The 16,040-nt window shown below is 34.6% G+C and overlaps 1 protein-coding gene across 6 annotated transcripts in view; it reads left to right on the top strand.

Annotated features, from left to right (window-relative positions):
- Window positions 1–16,040, top strand: part of FAM13A (family with sequence similarity 13 member A) — a 344,934-nt gene that overhangs the window by 155,022 nt on the left and 173,872 nt on the right. For 5 of the 6 annotated variants that reach the window (XM_025424952.3, XM_035709590.2, XM_025424933.3 and 2 more), the window contains one exon: window positions 9,062–9,148. The exons of the other annotated variant lie outside the window; for it this stretch is intronic. In XM_025424952.3, coding sequence (XP_025280737.1) covers window positions 9,062–9,148 — 87 coding nt within the window. The remainder of the gene's footprint in view (window positions 1–9,061; window positions 9,149–16,040) is intronic. 6 annotated transcript variants of the gene reach the window in all.

Genomic DNA, 16,040 nt, shown 5'->3' with positions numbered 1-16,040 from the left:
GGTCAGAGACACTCTGAAACACTGTAATCAGTAGGAGAAGAAGGGTAATGTCCTTTAAACTGTCTTCCCTTAAAGAAGGGAAAATGAATGCTAGATATGCAAAACAATGGTAATCCCCTTTGGTGCTATAAGGGGCAGAAAAGATTGAAATGCCCTGTACATGTTAAGGTCAGGGATGAGGGATGGGACAAGCATATAAGTAACTGGCACAAGCAACAAGTGATCCAGGTTATAATGTATGTGTGGAGCAGATAAGATGAAAAGAGTGGGCTGAAGGGCTTTGGATGGTAGAAATAAGAGTTTAAATTTGTTCTGGTAGATGGAAGGAACTAAAACTTGTCAGGACAGAAATGACTTACATTGGAGTTCTAAATTAGAAAATTTGACATCCATGGATTGGATAAACTGACGAACAGAAGAATCAGATGAGATTGTTTTTGTTTGATCAGTCTGTTCATTCAACAAGCATTTATTGCATGCCAGCTATGCAGCCAGAAAGAATTCTATGGGCTGAAGAAAAAGCAGCGAATTAAAAAATAATAATAATAATCTCTGCTCTTATGGAGTTTGCCTTTAGGCCAGGGTAAACAGTACACAAGAGGAAACGAATATGCCATTTGATGATAGATTCTGCAAGAAAATTAAACCATGATAAGAACTTGACATTAATGGTATATGAAAGAAGAGGGAAGTTCAGAGCACTCTTTTATACAGAAAAGTGAAGAAGGAAGGTCCCTCTGAGCTAGCATTTGAACAGAGATCAAACGGTGTGGTGGAGCAAGCCATGGAAATTTCTGGGGCAAGAGAGCAATCCAGGCAGATGGAACAGCAAGTGAAAAGGCCCTGAGTCTCACACTTGCTGGCTTGCCTATGATGGTAGATCACTATTCAGACCCCTCTGTATAGCAATGAAAAATAGAACTTCTACAAATCAAGACTATGAACGAAGAAAGCATGGTGGGCTAGATTATCAAAGAAAAGCACAGATATTAAGACTAGGTCTGAAATCACAACAGTAACATACAGATATTAAACCAATAAATACTATGGTAAAAATAAAGCAGTTGTTAGTACCTGGTGGAAGTTGTTTCTGATGAGAGCTTTTCCAAGGAGATGACAGAGGAGCTACAGAAAACTCTATATTAGATTGTAATATTAAGACCTAGTGTCCAAACACTAATGCTTAATGATGTATAAAATGATCTTTGATTTAACCAATTTTTGTTACAATTCCATGCTCATTCCTGTTTTAAGTTGAAATGACTTGCCATTTTCCATAAAGCAAATTTTAATATACATAAAAGACAAATAAGATTATACCTGTGAATACCAAATACTGTAGATGCAGTTTACAAAGTAAATGTATTAAGTTCAAAATCTATCCAGACTTTGACTACTTCCCACTTCCTCTAGTTTATTTCCCTGATCCAAGCCAGAGAATCAGATTTCTTCCCAAATTTATACATAGTAAAGGTCTAGAAAGTAGAAAGTGCTATTTTCTTATTCAATTTGTTCTGTTTATTTATGTAAAGGTAATACCCTTTTGCTTTTGAGTTTTAAGAAAACATCTTTTTATTTTTACAAATTAAGATTCATTTTGCAGATAGAGATAAATCACAGAGAAGAGTTTTATGGCATTGTAAACAGTGATCTGTAATCTGCCAGTCACATTAGTTGGATTCTAGTTATGTGCAAAGTAGCACTGTTCTGTATGCTCTTTCCAGTAGGAGGCCTCAGGCACAGGGTATTACCTCAACTTGTGATCATATTAACATTGCTGTCTAAACCTGTAATCATATCAGTATTGTTCTCTGTCATCTGCTCTCCTTGTCACTGAATCTAACCAGATCACTTGTTATAGGTTGGACCCAAACACACCAAATGCAGCTTTCTGACAGCTACCTCCCTATCATAATAGCTTATTTTCAGCCTACCTTAACCCATCATTATATTATCAGGTAACATATTATTATCTGATCCCTAATACCATAGAAGTCCACCACATTTCTTTAATGGTTGGAAATTAATACTAATGGGATGGGAGATATAGGAGTCGACATTGTTACATTTATTCACTTGACAAGTACATATTAAATACTAACTAGATGTTGAGAATATATCGATCAAATCCTTGCCCTCATGAACCTCAAAGTCTACTGGGGGTGATAGACAAAAATAAATAAAATTGTTAATTACAAATTTGAGTAAGTATTGCAATTAGAAAGCAGGTTAATTAGAGAAGAGCATTGTAAGGGGTAGCCACTTAAGATAGAATTATTAAAGATCTCTCTGAGGAGGTGACAGAGGAGCCGAAGGATAAGAATGCAGCAACATGCTAAAAAAAAAATATATATATATATATATATGTATATATATATATATATATTTTAAATAGTGGAAAGGCATTCCAGAAAGAGAAAACATAAAGGGTGAATACTTGAAGGTAGGAAGGGACTTGGGAGTATTTGAAGAATAGAAAAGAAGGTTAATATGGCTGAGGCATAGTGAGGGAGAGGGCAAATAGTATGAGATGAGGTTGGAGACGTAGGAAGAGCTGGATCAGGGCTGTGCTTAGCAAAGAGTTTAGATTTTAGTCCAGGAACAATGATAAGACCTTGATAGAGGAGTGACATCATCCCATTTACATATACAAACTTGTAGAAGACATGATGATTGAAATAATTTAGGTGACCAATGATGGTTATGACGGGGTGGCTTTGTACATCCAATTGCTTAAATCCCGGTTTATTTTGGAGATAGCACTGACTGCACTTGATCATCAGTTTGATGTGGGAGAAATGGGAAAGGGATGAATTAAGGTAGATTAAGATGTTGGTTTGAGCAACTGGGTGCCATCTACTACTTAAGGGAACACTCAAGGGCTGACAGATGGTTTTTTGCTGATAAAGTCTAAGCTTAGGTTTGGACATACTAATTTAGAAGCTTATTAAACAGCCAAGTAGAGTTTTCAAGTAGGCAGTTAGATAAAAGTGATGCGAACTCAGGAGAAACATCAAAGACAAATGGAATTTGGGAGTCATTACTGTATTGTTTGATTTAAAAGCCATGAATGTGGTTGAGATCATTGTATCATTTGGGAAAGGAGGTCTAGTCTATATCAACTCCTGAGTTATTCCAACTTCATTCATTTATTCAACATGTATTTATTGAGCTCCAACTATACTAGGCACTTTTCGATGGCATTGTAGTCACAGTAGTTAGTAAAGGAAACCAATTATTTGCTTTCATAGAACTTCTATATAGTTAATGATACAGAAAACAAACTGATAAGCAATAGATATGTAACTTTATTGTATAGAGAAGCAGCAATGAAGGAGACTACATAGAGTTGATCAGTGAGATAGGAATTTTTTTTTTCCCTACCAGTGATGTCCTGGCAGCTAATGGAAGGGAGCAGTTCAAGAATGTTACCTGGACCAGATGTTGCTAAGAACCTGAGTAAGATGGAAACTAAGCTGGGATTGTTTCCTTGCTTTCTGCAGAATAATGACAAGAAACAAAACAGAACAGATTTGAGGGCTTTGAAAATAAAGTAGAGATAGGGAATGATAACAGCTGTTTTGAAGGAAGTTGCTATAAAGGAAAGCCAAGAAATAGACCATAACTAGCAGAAGAAATGAGATTAAGGAAGTATTGTTTTAAAAACAAACCAAAAAGATACAATTCCAGACCATGCATGTGATTAATGGGTGCGATCCCATTAAGAGAGGGAATGAGAGGATAATTGAGGGAGTGAAATCCTTGAGAAAATAAGAGGAGATAAGATCCCTGGGGATGCATGGAGGGAATGGCTGATAGGATCAGCATCTTATCTTTCACTGTAACTGGAGGGAAGGCAGAAAGGATGGAATGTTTGCAGACAGGTTTATAAATTTGATGGTGGTGCAGTGTCATCTATTCCAGTGCTTCTGTTTTCTCAATGAGCTATGAAGTGAGAATGGAAGGAAAGGAATTTGAGAAAAGAGAAGACATGAAATGTCATGTTGGAGGTATAAAGTCAAGTTACTAAAGTATAGCAGAATTGCCGTGCTTTAGAGAGGACTCACTCAAGATTTATGGTGAAAAATTTAACATGAAACAGTCAACAGTTCAATACTTTTTGAACAGTCAAAAAGTTCGATACTTTTTCCCCAATCACTTTCATTTGCTTAATTCCCAGCACAAAGAAGGCATATAGCTGGATTCGTCCAAGGTTGCACTTTTTTGAGATGAATACAATGATTAAAAACAGGATGAAGAAAATTAAGTGTATTAGCGAAGAAATGAAGAATCATGAAATGTAAGCTGATTAAGGAGAGAATTGAAGACAGGAAGAATGCCCGGGACATTGTGAAAGGTTAGGAAAGGGATATTACTCATTCATTTGGTTTACCCATTCACTTCAACAATTAAGCCCCTACTAGGTGCCAAACCTAGTTCTAGACCCTGTGGATCTATTCATGAGCAAGACTGACCCCATCCTCTCACAGAGTAGGGTGAGATGGACAAAGAATTAGACCAAGTATTTTCTTTTAACTTTTTTTCTAAATGGTTGATCCACAATGTTAGTTTCAAGCATACAACATAGTGATTCGACATGTTTATACACTATGCTGTGCTCACAAGTGTAGCTACTGTGTGTCCCCATATTACAGTATCATTGACTATATTCCTTATGATGGATGAGCCTTTTATTCCCATTTATTCCATAACTACAAGCCTGTTATCTCCCATGTCCCTTCCCCTACTTTGCCCAACCACACATCCTCTCCCCTCTGGCAACCATCAGTTTTAAAATCAGTAAGTATTAAAGTCGGATTTTGCTGATGGCTATGAAGAAATACAGAGTAGAGAGAAAGAGAGCATTAAGTAGAAGGAGAGAGCAGTGGCGATTTAGATAAGGTGTTCCAGGAAGGGAATCCTCTTTAGTGAAATTGAAGAAAGACCTAGATGAAACGAGCAAATAAACCTGTGAATAACTGTGGGAGTAGTGTGCTTTGCTGAAGAAATATTGAGTGCTTTACCGTTTTTTAATGTCATCAGTAATTGAATAGTAAGGCCAACAAAGCTGTGATAAAGTAGTTTTTCCATCCCTATTATATTTTTAAATGGTGTTTTCAGAATACCAAAGTGACACAGCTGGTTTAAGCAATTGGTTGTTGCACAAATGTCATTAAAGTGAGCAATCAATTCAGTTAAGTCTCATTTAAGCAGATGAAATGTTTAGATATAAATATACCCTGTAATCAGGTCTGCTGTGTTTATCATTACCTTCTCCAATGACTAGTGTTGGAATGTCACACATGATAGGGTTCAGTTAATATTTGTTGAGTGAACTTTTATGCCCACATACACTTTAATACTTAAAAACACAAATCATTCCCCCTTCAAACCTTTTCAAAGATGTTCTAAGGGAGAAGTTCAAACAAACCCACGGTCTCTTTCTTTGCTCTGGGAGTGTGAGGGTTTAAATGACTTTAAAAAAAAATAGATATTATTCACATCCCATAAGATAAACCTGTTTAAAATATACAATTTATTGGTTTTTAGAATGTTCACAAAGTTGTGCAACCATTACCTAACTCCAGAACATTTTTATCACCCTAAAAAGAAACCTGTCATAGACTGGACCCATTAGGAATCCCTCCCCTCCTTCTAGCCCCTAGCAACCACTAATCTACACTCTGTCCCTATTTGCCTTATTCCAGACATTTTATATGTGGAATCACACAATATATGTCTTCTTATGTTTGGCTTTTTTTACTTAGCTTTCAAGGCTTTCAGACTTTATCTATAGTATCCATACTTGAGTCTTCTATAGCTAAGTAATATTCCATTGTGTGGTTATACAATATTTTCTTTATCCATTCATCCTTTGATAGACATTTGGGTTGTTTCCATATTTGGCTATTATAAATAATGCTGCTATGAGTATTTATCTATAAGTTTTTGTGGACCTTTGTTTTTAATTCTCTTGGGTCTATACCTACCAGTGTAAATGGCTTTTTAAAGGCATTGCTGTAAACAAGTTTTATCTTAAAAATATTTCTCACTTATTTCCAGTTACTTATTTAAGCCTTTAACGGAACTTACTAATTTTTCTCCAGAAATCTGAGTTACATTAGCCCTACAGGAAATGTTCCCTGTATGGCTCTGGTGCCCCCGGGCTCACTGCCCACTGCATGAGTGGATGCCAGACTTCAGCAGCAGTCTTGTGGGGCATTGGGAATGCAACTCTGAACAGGTGGTGGTTCACCTTTTTGTCAACCAATATTGCTTCTCCTTGAAAGAATCATAAAATCTTGAAATTTAAGACCTAGGAATGTTTCTTGGAGCTCATCTAATCCAGTGCCTTTGTTTTACAAATCTTAAAGCCAAGGGACATCCAAAAGGTTAAAATATTTACCTGAGTTCTTATAGCTGGTTGTGAGAGAACCAAGATGGGAAGTCAGATCTCTTGACTGCCACTTCAATGCTCCTGACTACTAAATTTTACTTTGTTGTCTGAATTGAAAGTCATAAAATGAAAAATAAACATAATTCATCTAAGCGGTATTTTCAAAGTATTTATTTATGAATTAATTAATGAGTGAGACACACCGAGGCAGAGGGAGAAGCAGGCTCCTTGCGTGGATCCTGTTGCAGAATTCGATCCCAGGACCCCAGGACCATGACCTGGGCCAAAGGTAGATGCTCAACCACTGAGCTACCCAGGTGTCCTTAAGTGGCATTTTCAAATCAAAGTTTACAGAAAATGTTTTGTAGGGAAAACTTAGCTATCAGCTTTGTACTTGTTAATTCACAGGGACAGGGTGGGGGAGATAAGAGTAATAAAGAAACACTCCTTTTAGCCTATGCTTAAGGAAGAAGGAATTGCAGGCATTTGTAAACACTCAGACAATCATAAACAAAGGTCAGTAATTCCTATTAGCTTTCCTTAAGAGTCAGCCTTTTTCTTCTCATCACATTCTACCTTTTACATACCAGTCGTTTCAAAAGGGGGTATAAAGATTAAACATAATTATATTATCCAAATGTAATCAAATTACGCAATAGATTATGCAGTTAATCACTTGGATCTCCTAAATGTCATGCTGGATATAGTTTATCCCTCTCACAGTGAGTCAGAAATGGGAATGGGTTCATTCACTATTTCCAGTAAGCAGCTTACCGCCAGCAGGTGTTGTGACTTGTGGGAAAGGGTAGGACTGGAATGCATGCTTATTTGGAGAGCTCAGAAATGTACCCTTGGGTCCTTGCATAGAGCTGTACGTGAGGCCACAGGCAGCTGAGAGTGTTGGCAGTACCACAGCTACCCCCAGCTTAGAGGAGGCTCTTGATCCCCTCTGAGTCTGGGAATATTGCTCACAAGCAGCACAAAGCTGGGAACAGGTGCCACATATAGCCCTATGGTCCAGGCACGGGTCTCAGCTCTGCCACTCTCTGTGTGATCTTGGGCACATCACCTCAGATGTCCTTGAGTGCCCCATCTGTAAAATTAGAAGGTGGCACGGCAGACTAGCTGATTTTTAACTCTTTTGGCTTTAAAATGTTATGGTTCTACAACCTAGTGATGTAAGATGTCAAGTATATTGGATATTGGAGATATCATATAAAGGTGATAAGAGTTCATAAGGTAATACAGGGCCATCGTGGAATCCCATGTGACACTGGGCAAGTTACTTCTGTAAGATTTTGTTATCCGTAAAAGTAGAGTGATTATAATAGTACCTAACCCTAATGACAAAAATGGTATTAATGCAAAGACTTTAGCCCAGTGCCTCATAAATCCTAAGATTCAGTATTATTTAGTAGTAAGTAGTAGTAGTATTTTCTTTAGGGACATTTTTTCCTAATAATACTGTTCCTTCAGAAATAAGTACAATTTCAGTAAATTTTAGTAATACTGTGAAGTATTTGACTAAAATACTGTTTAAAACATTATAATTAATTAACCCTGAAGTAAACTGGGGGAAAAACTCATGATTTAGATAATGGAGTGGTGGATGGTAGGCATGATGAGGGAAGAAATGTGATACAGAGGTCAAGGTTATAGAGCAAGTGAAAGAAATTGAATTTATTTTCTCCTTAGTTTTATTGTTGTCTGTAATCTTCCTTCTATATATTTATCTCTCTTAATTTGGAGATGAGATCATTTGTGGAGAATTTATCCAAATTAGTGGCTGTTGAGAAGTGAGTCCTACAGTATTTTTTGTTTAAACGAGATTATTGTTGTTTTTATTTATCATGTAGAAATAAATAGTAAATCCAATTCCATGTGAGCTGCCTTCTTGTAACTTCTGCTAGTTTTGCAAATACTATTTTGGTGTGAATCAAGGGCTTAGAAGCTTAGTAATTTTGGAAACAAATACTCAGATATTTTTCCTCAGGATGTTGGTACGAAACTATCACTATTGAATAGTAGTTTGCTAAACTATTTGAAGGAATTCATTTAAGAAAAAGTATTTACAAAATCAGAACCTGTTTGTAAAATATGGTAGGGAAAGGAAACTCCAAGTTTGGTGGTTGATATCTTAGAGAATTAACTACCTAATTTTCCAAAGAAGAGGAGAGCTGTCTGTGAATGTATAAGTGACATGATAGAGTAGATGAGATTCTTTTTTTTTTTTTTTTAAAGATTTTATTTATTTATTCATGAGAGAGGCAGAGACATAGGCAGAGGGAGAAGCAGGCTCCCTGCAGGGAGCCCAATGTGGGACTCGATCCCAGGACCCTGGAATCATGACCTAAGCTGAAGGCAGAGGCTTAACCGCTGAGCCACCCAGGTGCTCCTATAGATGAGATTCTTAATGTTCATCTCTGAATATATATGTTCTGTGTGTCCCACACCTACTCCATCACCATCTTATTTCACTATTGTAGGTAAACAACAGGAAAGGAAACATTTTGATTCCTCGTGACAATGTCAGTGGCTTCAGATATAAACAGTTCAATCCAGAAATGCCTAGTCTCTCATAAAAATTGCTTTTCGCTACATTGTAATTTCCAGTCAGGGTAATGTTTTTTGGTTTCTAATGTATCTTTTATACTTCTTTTATAGGAGGCCAGTTGTAAGAACCCCTTACCTAATATCCTTCTAACAAAAGACTTAGAAAGAGACATGCAAAAACCATCTCTAAAAACCAGGGTAAGTTATGTCTGCTCCTTTGGGTTACCATAAGAAACATTTAGCAGAGCTTTTGATGTTCTTATGTTTCCATGCTCTGTTTCTTGCATTTCTCTCAGACTTTTTCTTTGGTTTTATTTTTGGACCTGATTGCATAAAAAGCATTTTTTATTTAATATATTGAATCCAAGGTGATATTCATCCCCAGATTTTCAAGACACTCCTATAGTTTGACCGTGATATTTTTTAGTACATGCTTTGCTTCTATTAAATCAGAATTATTTGCAGTCTACTTCATTAGGAAGTAGTTGAATGTAGCAGATCTTTGTTTTGAGGGATAAAATACAATGTCCAACTGTAATTTCTGTTTTTTAAAACTAGAAATCACTATTGACTTTTCATAAGTCATATGTAAAAATAACATATGATCAGTTAAGTAAATTTTAACTAGGATGAAATAAGATCATACATATGACAGAATAAAGAGTCTAATGTGTAAAATTTTATTTTCCATATTAGGAAAAATCCAAATACAAGTAATTGTTTTGCCAATGAAAAGAAAAACCCCTTTAACCCAAAATATGTTATGGAAATTTCTTTGATCATTTATTTGTCCAACCAGAAAAATGATTGCATTAATTTTAGAGTTCCTTTCCTAATCTTTAATCTTTTAAGTAGAACTTCTCCTATTTACTTGGTTACATAAAATATTCCTAAGTGGCCACCAGGACATTTATAGAGCTATTGTGTTTCCCCATTCTGAGAAAAAAAAATGTTCAAGTTTTCTTGAGTTCATTTTAAGCAAAATGTAAAAGATCTAATCTCTAATTTTAATCACAAGTTACTGTAAAAATAATTGTGTAAAGGCAAATTAAGTGAAGCATTGAGTCATTACTTAGTGTCTTGATTATAGTAACTACCTTTATGTGAAGAGACCCTAGATGATGCACTTCTTAAATAAAGATAATCTCAAAACCTGTCATAAAAGTTGTTTGAAGGGATTGTATTACTCTTAGGAAATTAATCCCTTTTGGAATTTTTCAGATATATACAGAATCAATAATGTGCATTTATTGTTCCTTAACCAGTCTCACTGTATGCTTCACAAACAGACTAATCCAATAGAGAAATTACTTCACTAGTTAAGCTTTGGTTTTGAATTTAAGCTTCTCTGTGGCCTGACATGAGCAAGTTTACATTTATATGAGCACAGTAAGCCCTGCTTAGTTTATAGGTGATTAAAATCCTTGTAATTTCAAATCCCAGATATGAAACAGAGCATGTGAGCTATAAGAGATTATGAGGCACTAACTTTTCACTAGGATTTTATCTTATTTGTTGCTCCAGTTGATCTTTGAAAGCTAAAGCTGAGAACACCTTCAAACTATGGTTGGTGTGTCCTTTCTAGAGTGACTTGGTGAGCTATGAGAATAAGGTGCATCCATTTGGCTTCCTTAGCTATCTTTTTCAGATATCTCTGGTTACAGCTGTATTTGCCTTGGACAGCTAAGTATTTTTGATCCCTATGTGGCCAGAGATATAAAATGGTAATCCAGAAATGGCATATATCCATTGACTCTAGAGATGTCTCTCTAGCCTAAACCATCTGTCCTGACTTGTGTTCCCCCTGCCAGTTGTTGTCACTGTGCTTAGGCAATAGGAAGGATTATATTTCTCTTCCTTAGGTAGGAAAGCCACTTCTTGATTTGAGTCCAAGTTGAAAAAAAAAGGGATACCTCTATTTCACAGTGCCATGACACTTCCTGGATGAGCAAGGATCACCAGCCCTGGTAGCTTAAGGACACACTCATATAACCATTTCGTACCACATACCAATACCATGTAGAGTACATATGCAAACAAATCATTGGAAGAGATTATAAAGAAAAGAATATCAAAAAGAGGTATAGAACATAGAAAGGCACAGCTCCTTGTAACCTAATATACTTCAGACTACAGCAGTCTTTTTTCTACAGTACACAGGTGATATGGCTCTAAATAAGCCTCACAACCCATATTCATTGGTCATACTATAAACCCTGAATAGGATCTAGTAAACTGAAGGTAGAAAATTATTTTCCTTCTCTCTTCCCTTGGAGTACACTCTGGACTTCCCAGTATAGTTGCTGTGTTTTTGACCTCAGCAAAAAATTCAAGGTCAGGTCACTGTATGAGAATTAATATCCGATTCATCCAGCACTAGGATGAAAGTATAAAAGAAAAGATTATATGTTTCCTTCCTGACTTTTATCAGTGGATAAAACTGTATTGATAAAAATTTAAATTACAAGCGCATAATAGTTTTAGTCATTGGATTCTCTTACTACTTTTATAGAGATTTCCTTTAGTATACAAAGTCATATTAACTATAAAATGTGTGATAAGGATAATACAGTTATCAAAAATACTATTACAAATAATATATATCAAATATATTATTACAAAATAGAGGCAACCATTAAATTATTTTTCTTTCAAAGGCTAATGGTTTCATGGATCATGAATTATTTATGGAGATTTTCCTCAATAATGAGAATAGTCATCCCTGTTCTATTTTCTTAAATGTTTGTTAAAATGCCTATGCTTATTAGCAAAATAAACTAGAAATTTTAAATAATTAGGGTTTTGAGAAATTTAGTGGCAGTATTATTTCCAATAAGCAAATTAATAGAGTAACCTAATAAGCATTAAATTTTACCAAGCTTTTAGGTTATTTTTAGGTTATTTTAAAAATATTGTTAGTGGGAGCAGCCCAGGTGGCTCAGCAGTTTAGCACCGCCTTCAGCCCAGGGCGTGATCCCGGAGACCCAAGATCGAGTCCCACATCGAGTCCCACATCGGACTCCCTGCATGGAGCCTGCTTCTCCAGGGCTCCATGTGTCTTTGCCCCTCTCTCTCTCTCTGTGTGTCTCTCATGAATAAATAAATAAAATCTTAAAAAAATATATTGTTAGTGGACATGCATATATTTTACATTGCTTTAATTAATGTGTACATTCTAATTAGTGTTCTCTTTTTTCCAGTTAACATTATTTCTGCTATACATTTCCATGTATCAAGCTAGTTTGCCTCTTTAATTTTTTAATAAAAGTAATAGTAGTAGAAGTAATAGTGATGATGCTTATGGCTACCATTGATCAAGTGCCAGACACTATATTACTTAATGTAGATCTTTTTTTTCTGTTCAATATACTCTATCAATATTCACTTTCAGTAAGAATCTATGACAGTTTTTTTAGGTATCATTCCAGGTGTTTCTATTGTTTTAGGCTATCTTCAATATTTAGATCATTTCCAATATTTTGCCATTACAAACATTTTTAAGTGAATAATTTTCACATGATGCCTTTTAGACATACGTGGGAAGTAGGGTCATAAAAATGTACATCTTTAACTTGTCCTGGCATTGCACATACTTTAAGATGTACCAATTTACATGTTCAACAGCTGCAGAAGATTGTTTCCATTTTTCAGTGTCACCAACCTTTTGTAATATCAGTATTGTTGTTTCCCCAATCTAATGAGTATGAGATGCATCTTGTTATTTCCTTACTTTGGATTTCTCTAAATTCCAGTTGTGGCAGGGACATTTATTATTCACTGAATACTCAGGTGTTTCTCCAATGTTTCCCAGCCCCATTGCAGTTAGCTGGGGCCAGCCAACTGCTTCTGGCCAAGAGACTGTGAGCAGAAGTGCTAAGTGTGTCTTTAAGGGCAGAGAATGCAAAAGTTGTGCATAATTCTCAAGTGCTTTTTTACAGTACAGCAATTAGACAATGGAGCATGGGTCCTTTAGTGGCATTGGTGGAACAGAGCCCCCTGTCAAATTGCACTGGATTTGTGTAATGACTGAAAAATAAACCTGTTTTATTAAGCTTCTGAGATTTCTGGGCTAATTTGTACCTTCATTATAATGTAGTCTATCCTGATTCATTTACGGGGGCAGCTTGTCATGTGTTCATTAAGCTTTGGTAATATCTGTGATCATTAATCTATGTAATACTTTCTCCTGTTGTTGCTGGTTTTATTATTAGGTCATTTATTTTTTCTGAGTAATTTGTATGAGTTTGTTAGCTGTTGTCAATTATATGTGTCTTAAATACTTTCTCCCAATTTTTTAGTTTTCTATTTATATTGAATATAGTGCCTTTTAATATATGAGTTTTTTATTCTAATATAACCAAATCCATTAGTCTTTAGTTCTTGTGTTTTTTATATCTTGTCTGAGAAATCCTCACAAACCTTGAAGTCATTAAGAAAGTCTTTTTTTATTGTTTTCCAAAGGTTTTAAATTTTGCTTTGCATATATGTCTTAATCCATCTGAAGTTGAATTCTGTGGAAAGCATGAAGTAGGAATCTAATTTTACATATAAAACTCAACCAACTTAGTATATTTATTCAATAGTTCATCTTTTCCCCACTTTCTGAAATGTCCTTTCTATTATATGTCAAATGTTTTATATATGTTATTGGTTGCTCTATTTGTTTATCTCATGTCATTACTGCAATGTTCTAATTAGTGATATCTAGTAGAACAACTTTCTTCAATTTTGTTTCCCTTCTTGAAAGTTATTTTTGATTCATTGCTTTTGCAGTTGAATATTGTCAAGTTTCATGAGAAATTTTAGTTAGAATTTAAACTGCAAACTGATCCATTACATGAGAATTGGTATTCCATTCATGGCCATCATAGAACTCTCCACTTGTTCACAACCTCTTTAAGACTGTCTTTTGATTTTTTTAAAAAATGTAATTTTCTTCTTCAATATTCTAGGTGCCCACATTTTGTAGGTATGTAAGTGAAATGCTTATGATATATCTTCAAGCTTTGTTGTTGATATTTAATGTTATAACTAATTTTTATTGTTGACTTTTATATCTACAAGCCTTGCCAAATTCTCTTTAGTTCCTTTGTAGACAGTCATATCATCTGGAAATAATAAGCCTGTTTACTTTTTTTCATTCCTTTAATCATTTAATTTCTTTTTTTCTTGTACTGTGTTCTAAAGGTTAAATAGAAATGATAATAGCATGTCTTCTTGAGTTCCTTCCTGATCTTAAGGGAAAGTTTCTATATTTGACGTTGAAGTATCATCATGGCATATTTCTTTTTGTTGCTATTTTTGAAATTTTTTCACAATGCCAGGCACATAACAGACCTTTAATAAAGACTTGAAAATGAACAAATTATTTCATTGCTTTTGTTTCATTTGAGAGTAGTTAGTGTCAGCATGTTTTCATTATATGTTTTTCTTTACATATACACTTATTAGGTTTATGATATTTACTGTAAGTGTTAAATATGCTCTATAAGTTTAAGGAGGCTGCCTTCTATTTATAGTTTAGAATTTTTATCTTGTGTGGAAGTTAAATTTTAGCAAATGTTTTCTTTTGCATCTATGAAGATAATTACATGTTCTTTTTCATGTATTCTTTCCTTGTGGGAGGAGATATGCTGAATTTTTTTCTAAACTTTAAGGTAAACTAATGCATCACTGGAATAAATTGGTTCTGAAGCTGATCTTGGTACATATTTTTAAGTACCTTGCAAGCTTTGGATAGCTGCTGTTTTGTTTAGTATTCTTGCATCTCCATTTATAAATGTTTTTATCTGCTTTTGGTGTAAAGGTTATGCTGTCCTAACAAAATGAGGAGGAGAATCTTTCCTAATCTCCAAAATAGATTGAGATCAGGATTATCAGTTCCTTCAATATTTGGCAGAATATATCTATAAAACTGTCTGGGCCTGGTGAGGTTTATTGGCCTATTTGTCATTGCTTTTATTTGTTTTTAAAATTTGTTTTGAGAAGTTGATTTTTAACTACAGATTTAGTATCTTTATTGCTTGTAGTCCTATTCGTGCATTCTTTTTTTTTCTGAATTAGTTTTGATGTTATATTTTTTTAGAATATTACCTATGTTACCTAAGTTTACCAGCATAAAGTACTTCAGTGTTTCTTCTTACTTTTAAAATATTTATCTGTAGTTATAAACTTTTTTTCATTTCTAGTGTTATCTCTTGGGACATTTTTCTTGTTTGCTTTTGATTAGGCCTGCCAGAGACTTTATTTTATTGGTCTTTGCAAGAATCATATTTTAGTTTTGTTGAGTCTCTGTTGTATCATCATTTTCCATTTCATAGATCTCTTACTAATATTTCCTTTCTTCTTTGTACATATTATTTGTAAGGTAGACCTTTTTTTCTAATGTCTGTCAACTTTTCCTCCATGGCCATATATTGTAAATATGTTTTTTGTGTGGTTTGATGTGGAAGCTTAATGATCAATCCTTTGAAAGTATTTGCTATGTTTACTAAAAGCTTTTTTTGATTTGTTGAGTGTCTTATATTAGAGAACTCTCTTCTAGAATCATCTCATTTCCTTCCTGCCTGCCTTTCTTTTTTGTGTATTTTGTTTTGTTTTATTTTGTTTTTTGATAATACTTTCCCAGTGCCAGACACGTAGTAAACCATTAATAAATACTTGAGAATGAACAAATGAATAAATTTTTTCACTTACTCTATATGAAAGCAACAAGTGTCTATGTATGTGTGGTTTTGGGAAATTTGCTTTTTTAAGAATCTAGTCAAATTTAGCACATTTTTTCATTTGGAAGGGGTTCAATAACCAATAAACATAATTATATCTGGAATTTAAGACTTCAGGTTTTTAATATATCTTTTCCTGATTTAATCTCTCTTGAACATTTCTTAAAATAATTTTCCATCTGTTTTTTCTGACCCCATATGTTTGTATATATGAATATATGTTATTTTACTAGAAAGAAAATGCTTTGTATCTTGTCATCTCCCTAATAGGTGCTGGATGATAACATTCTCTGTTTATTTTTTGCCTCTTCCGTTATCGGATGAAATCACTTTCAAAACTATCTCTTCAGTGTTTAGTAGCATTT

This window comes from Canis lupus, chromosome 32 (genome assembly GCF_003254725.2).
Source record: "Canis lupus dingo isolate Sandy chromosome 32, ASM325472v2, whole genome shotgun sequence".
Lineage (NCBI taxonomy): Eukaryota > Metazoa > Chordata > Mammalia > Carnivora > Canidae > Canis > Canis lupus.
The sequence above is the reverse complement of the archived record's forward strand: the minus strand, read 5'-3'. Positions and strand labels throughout refer to the sequence as shown.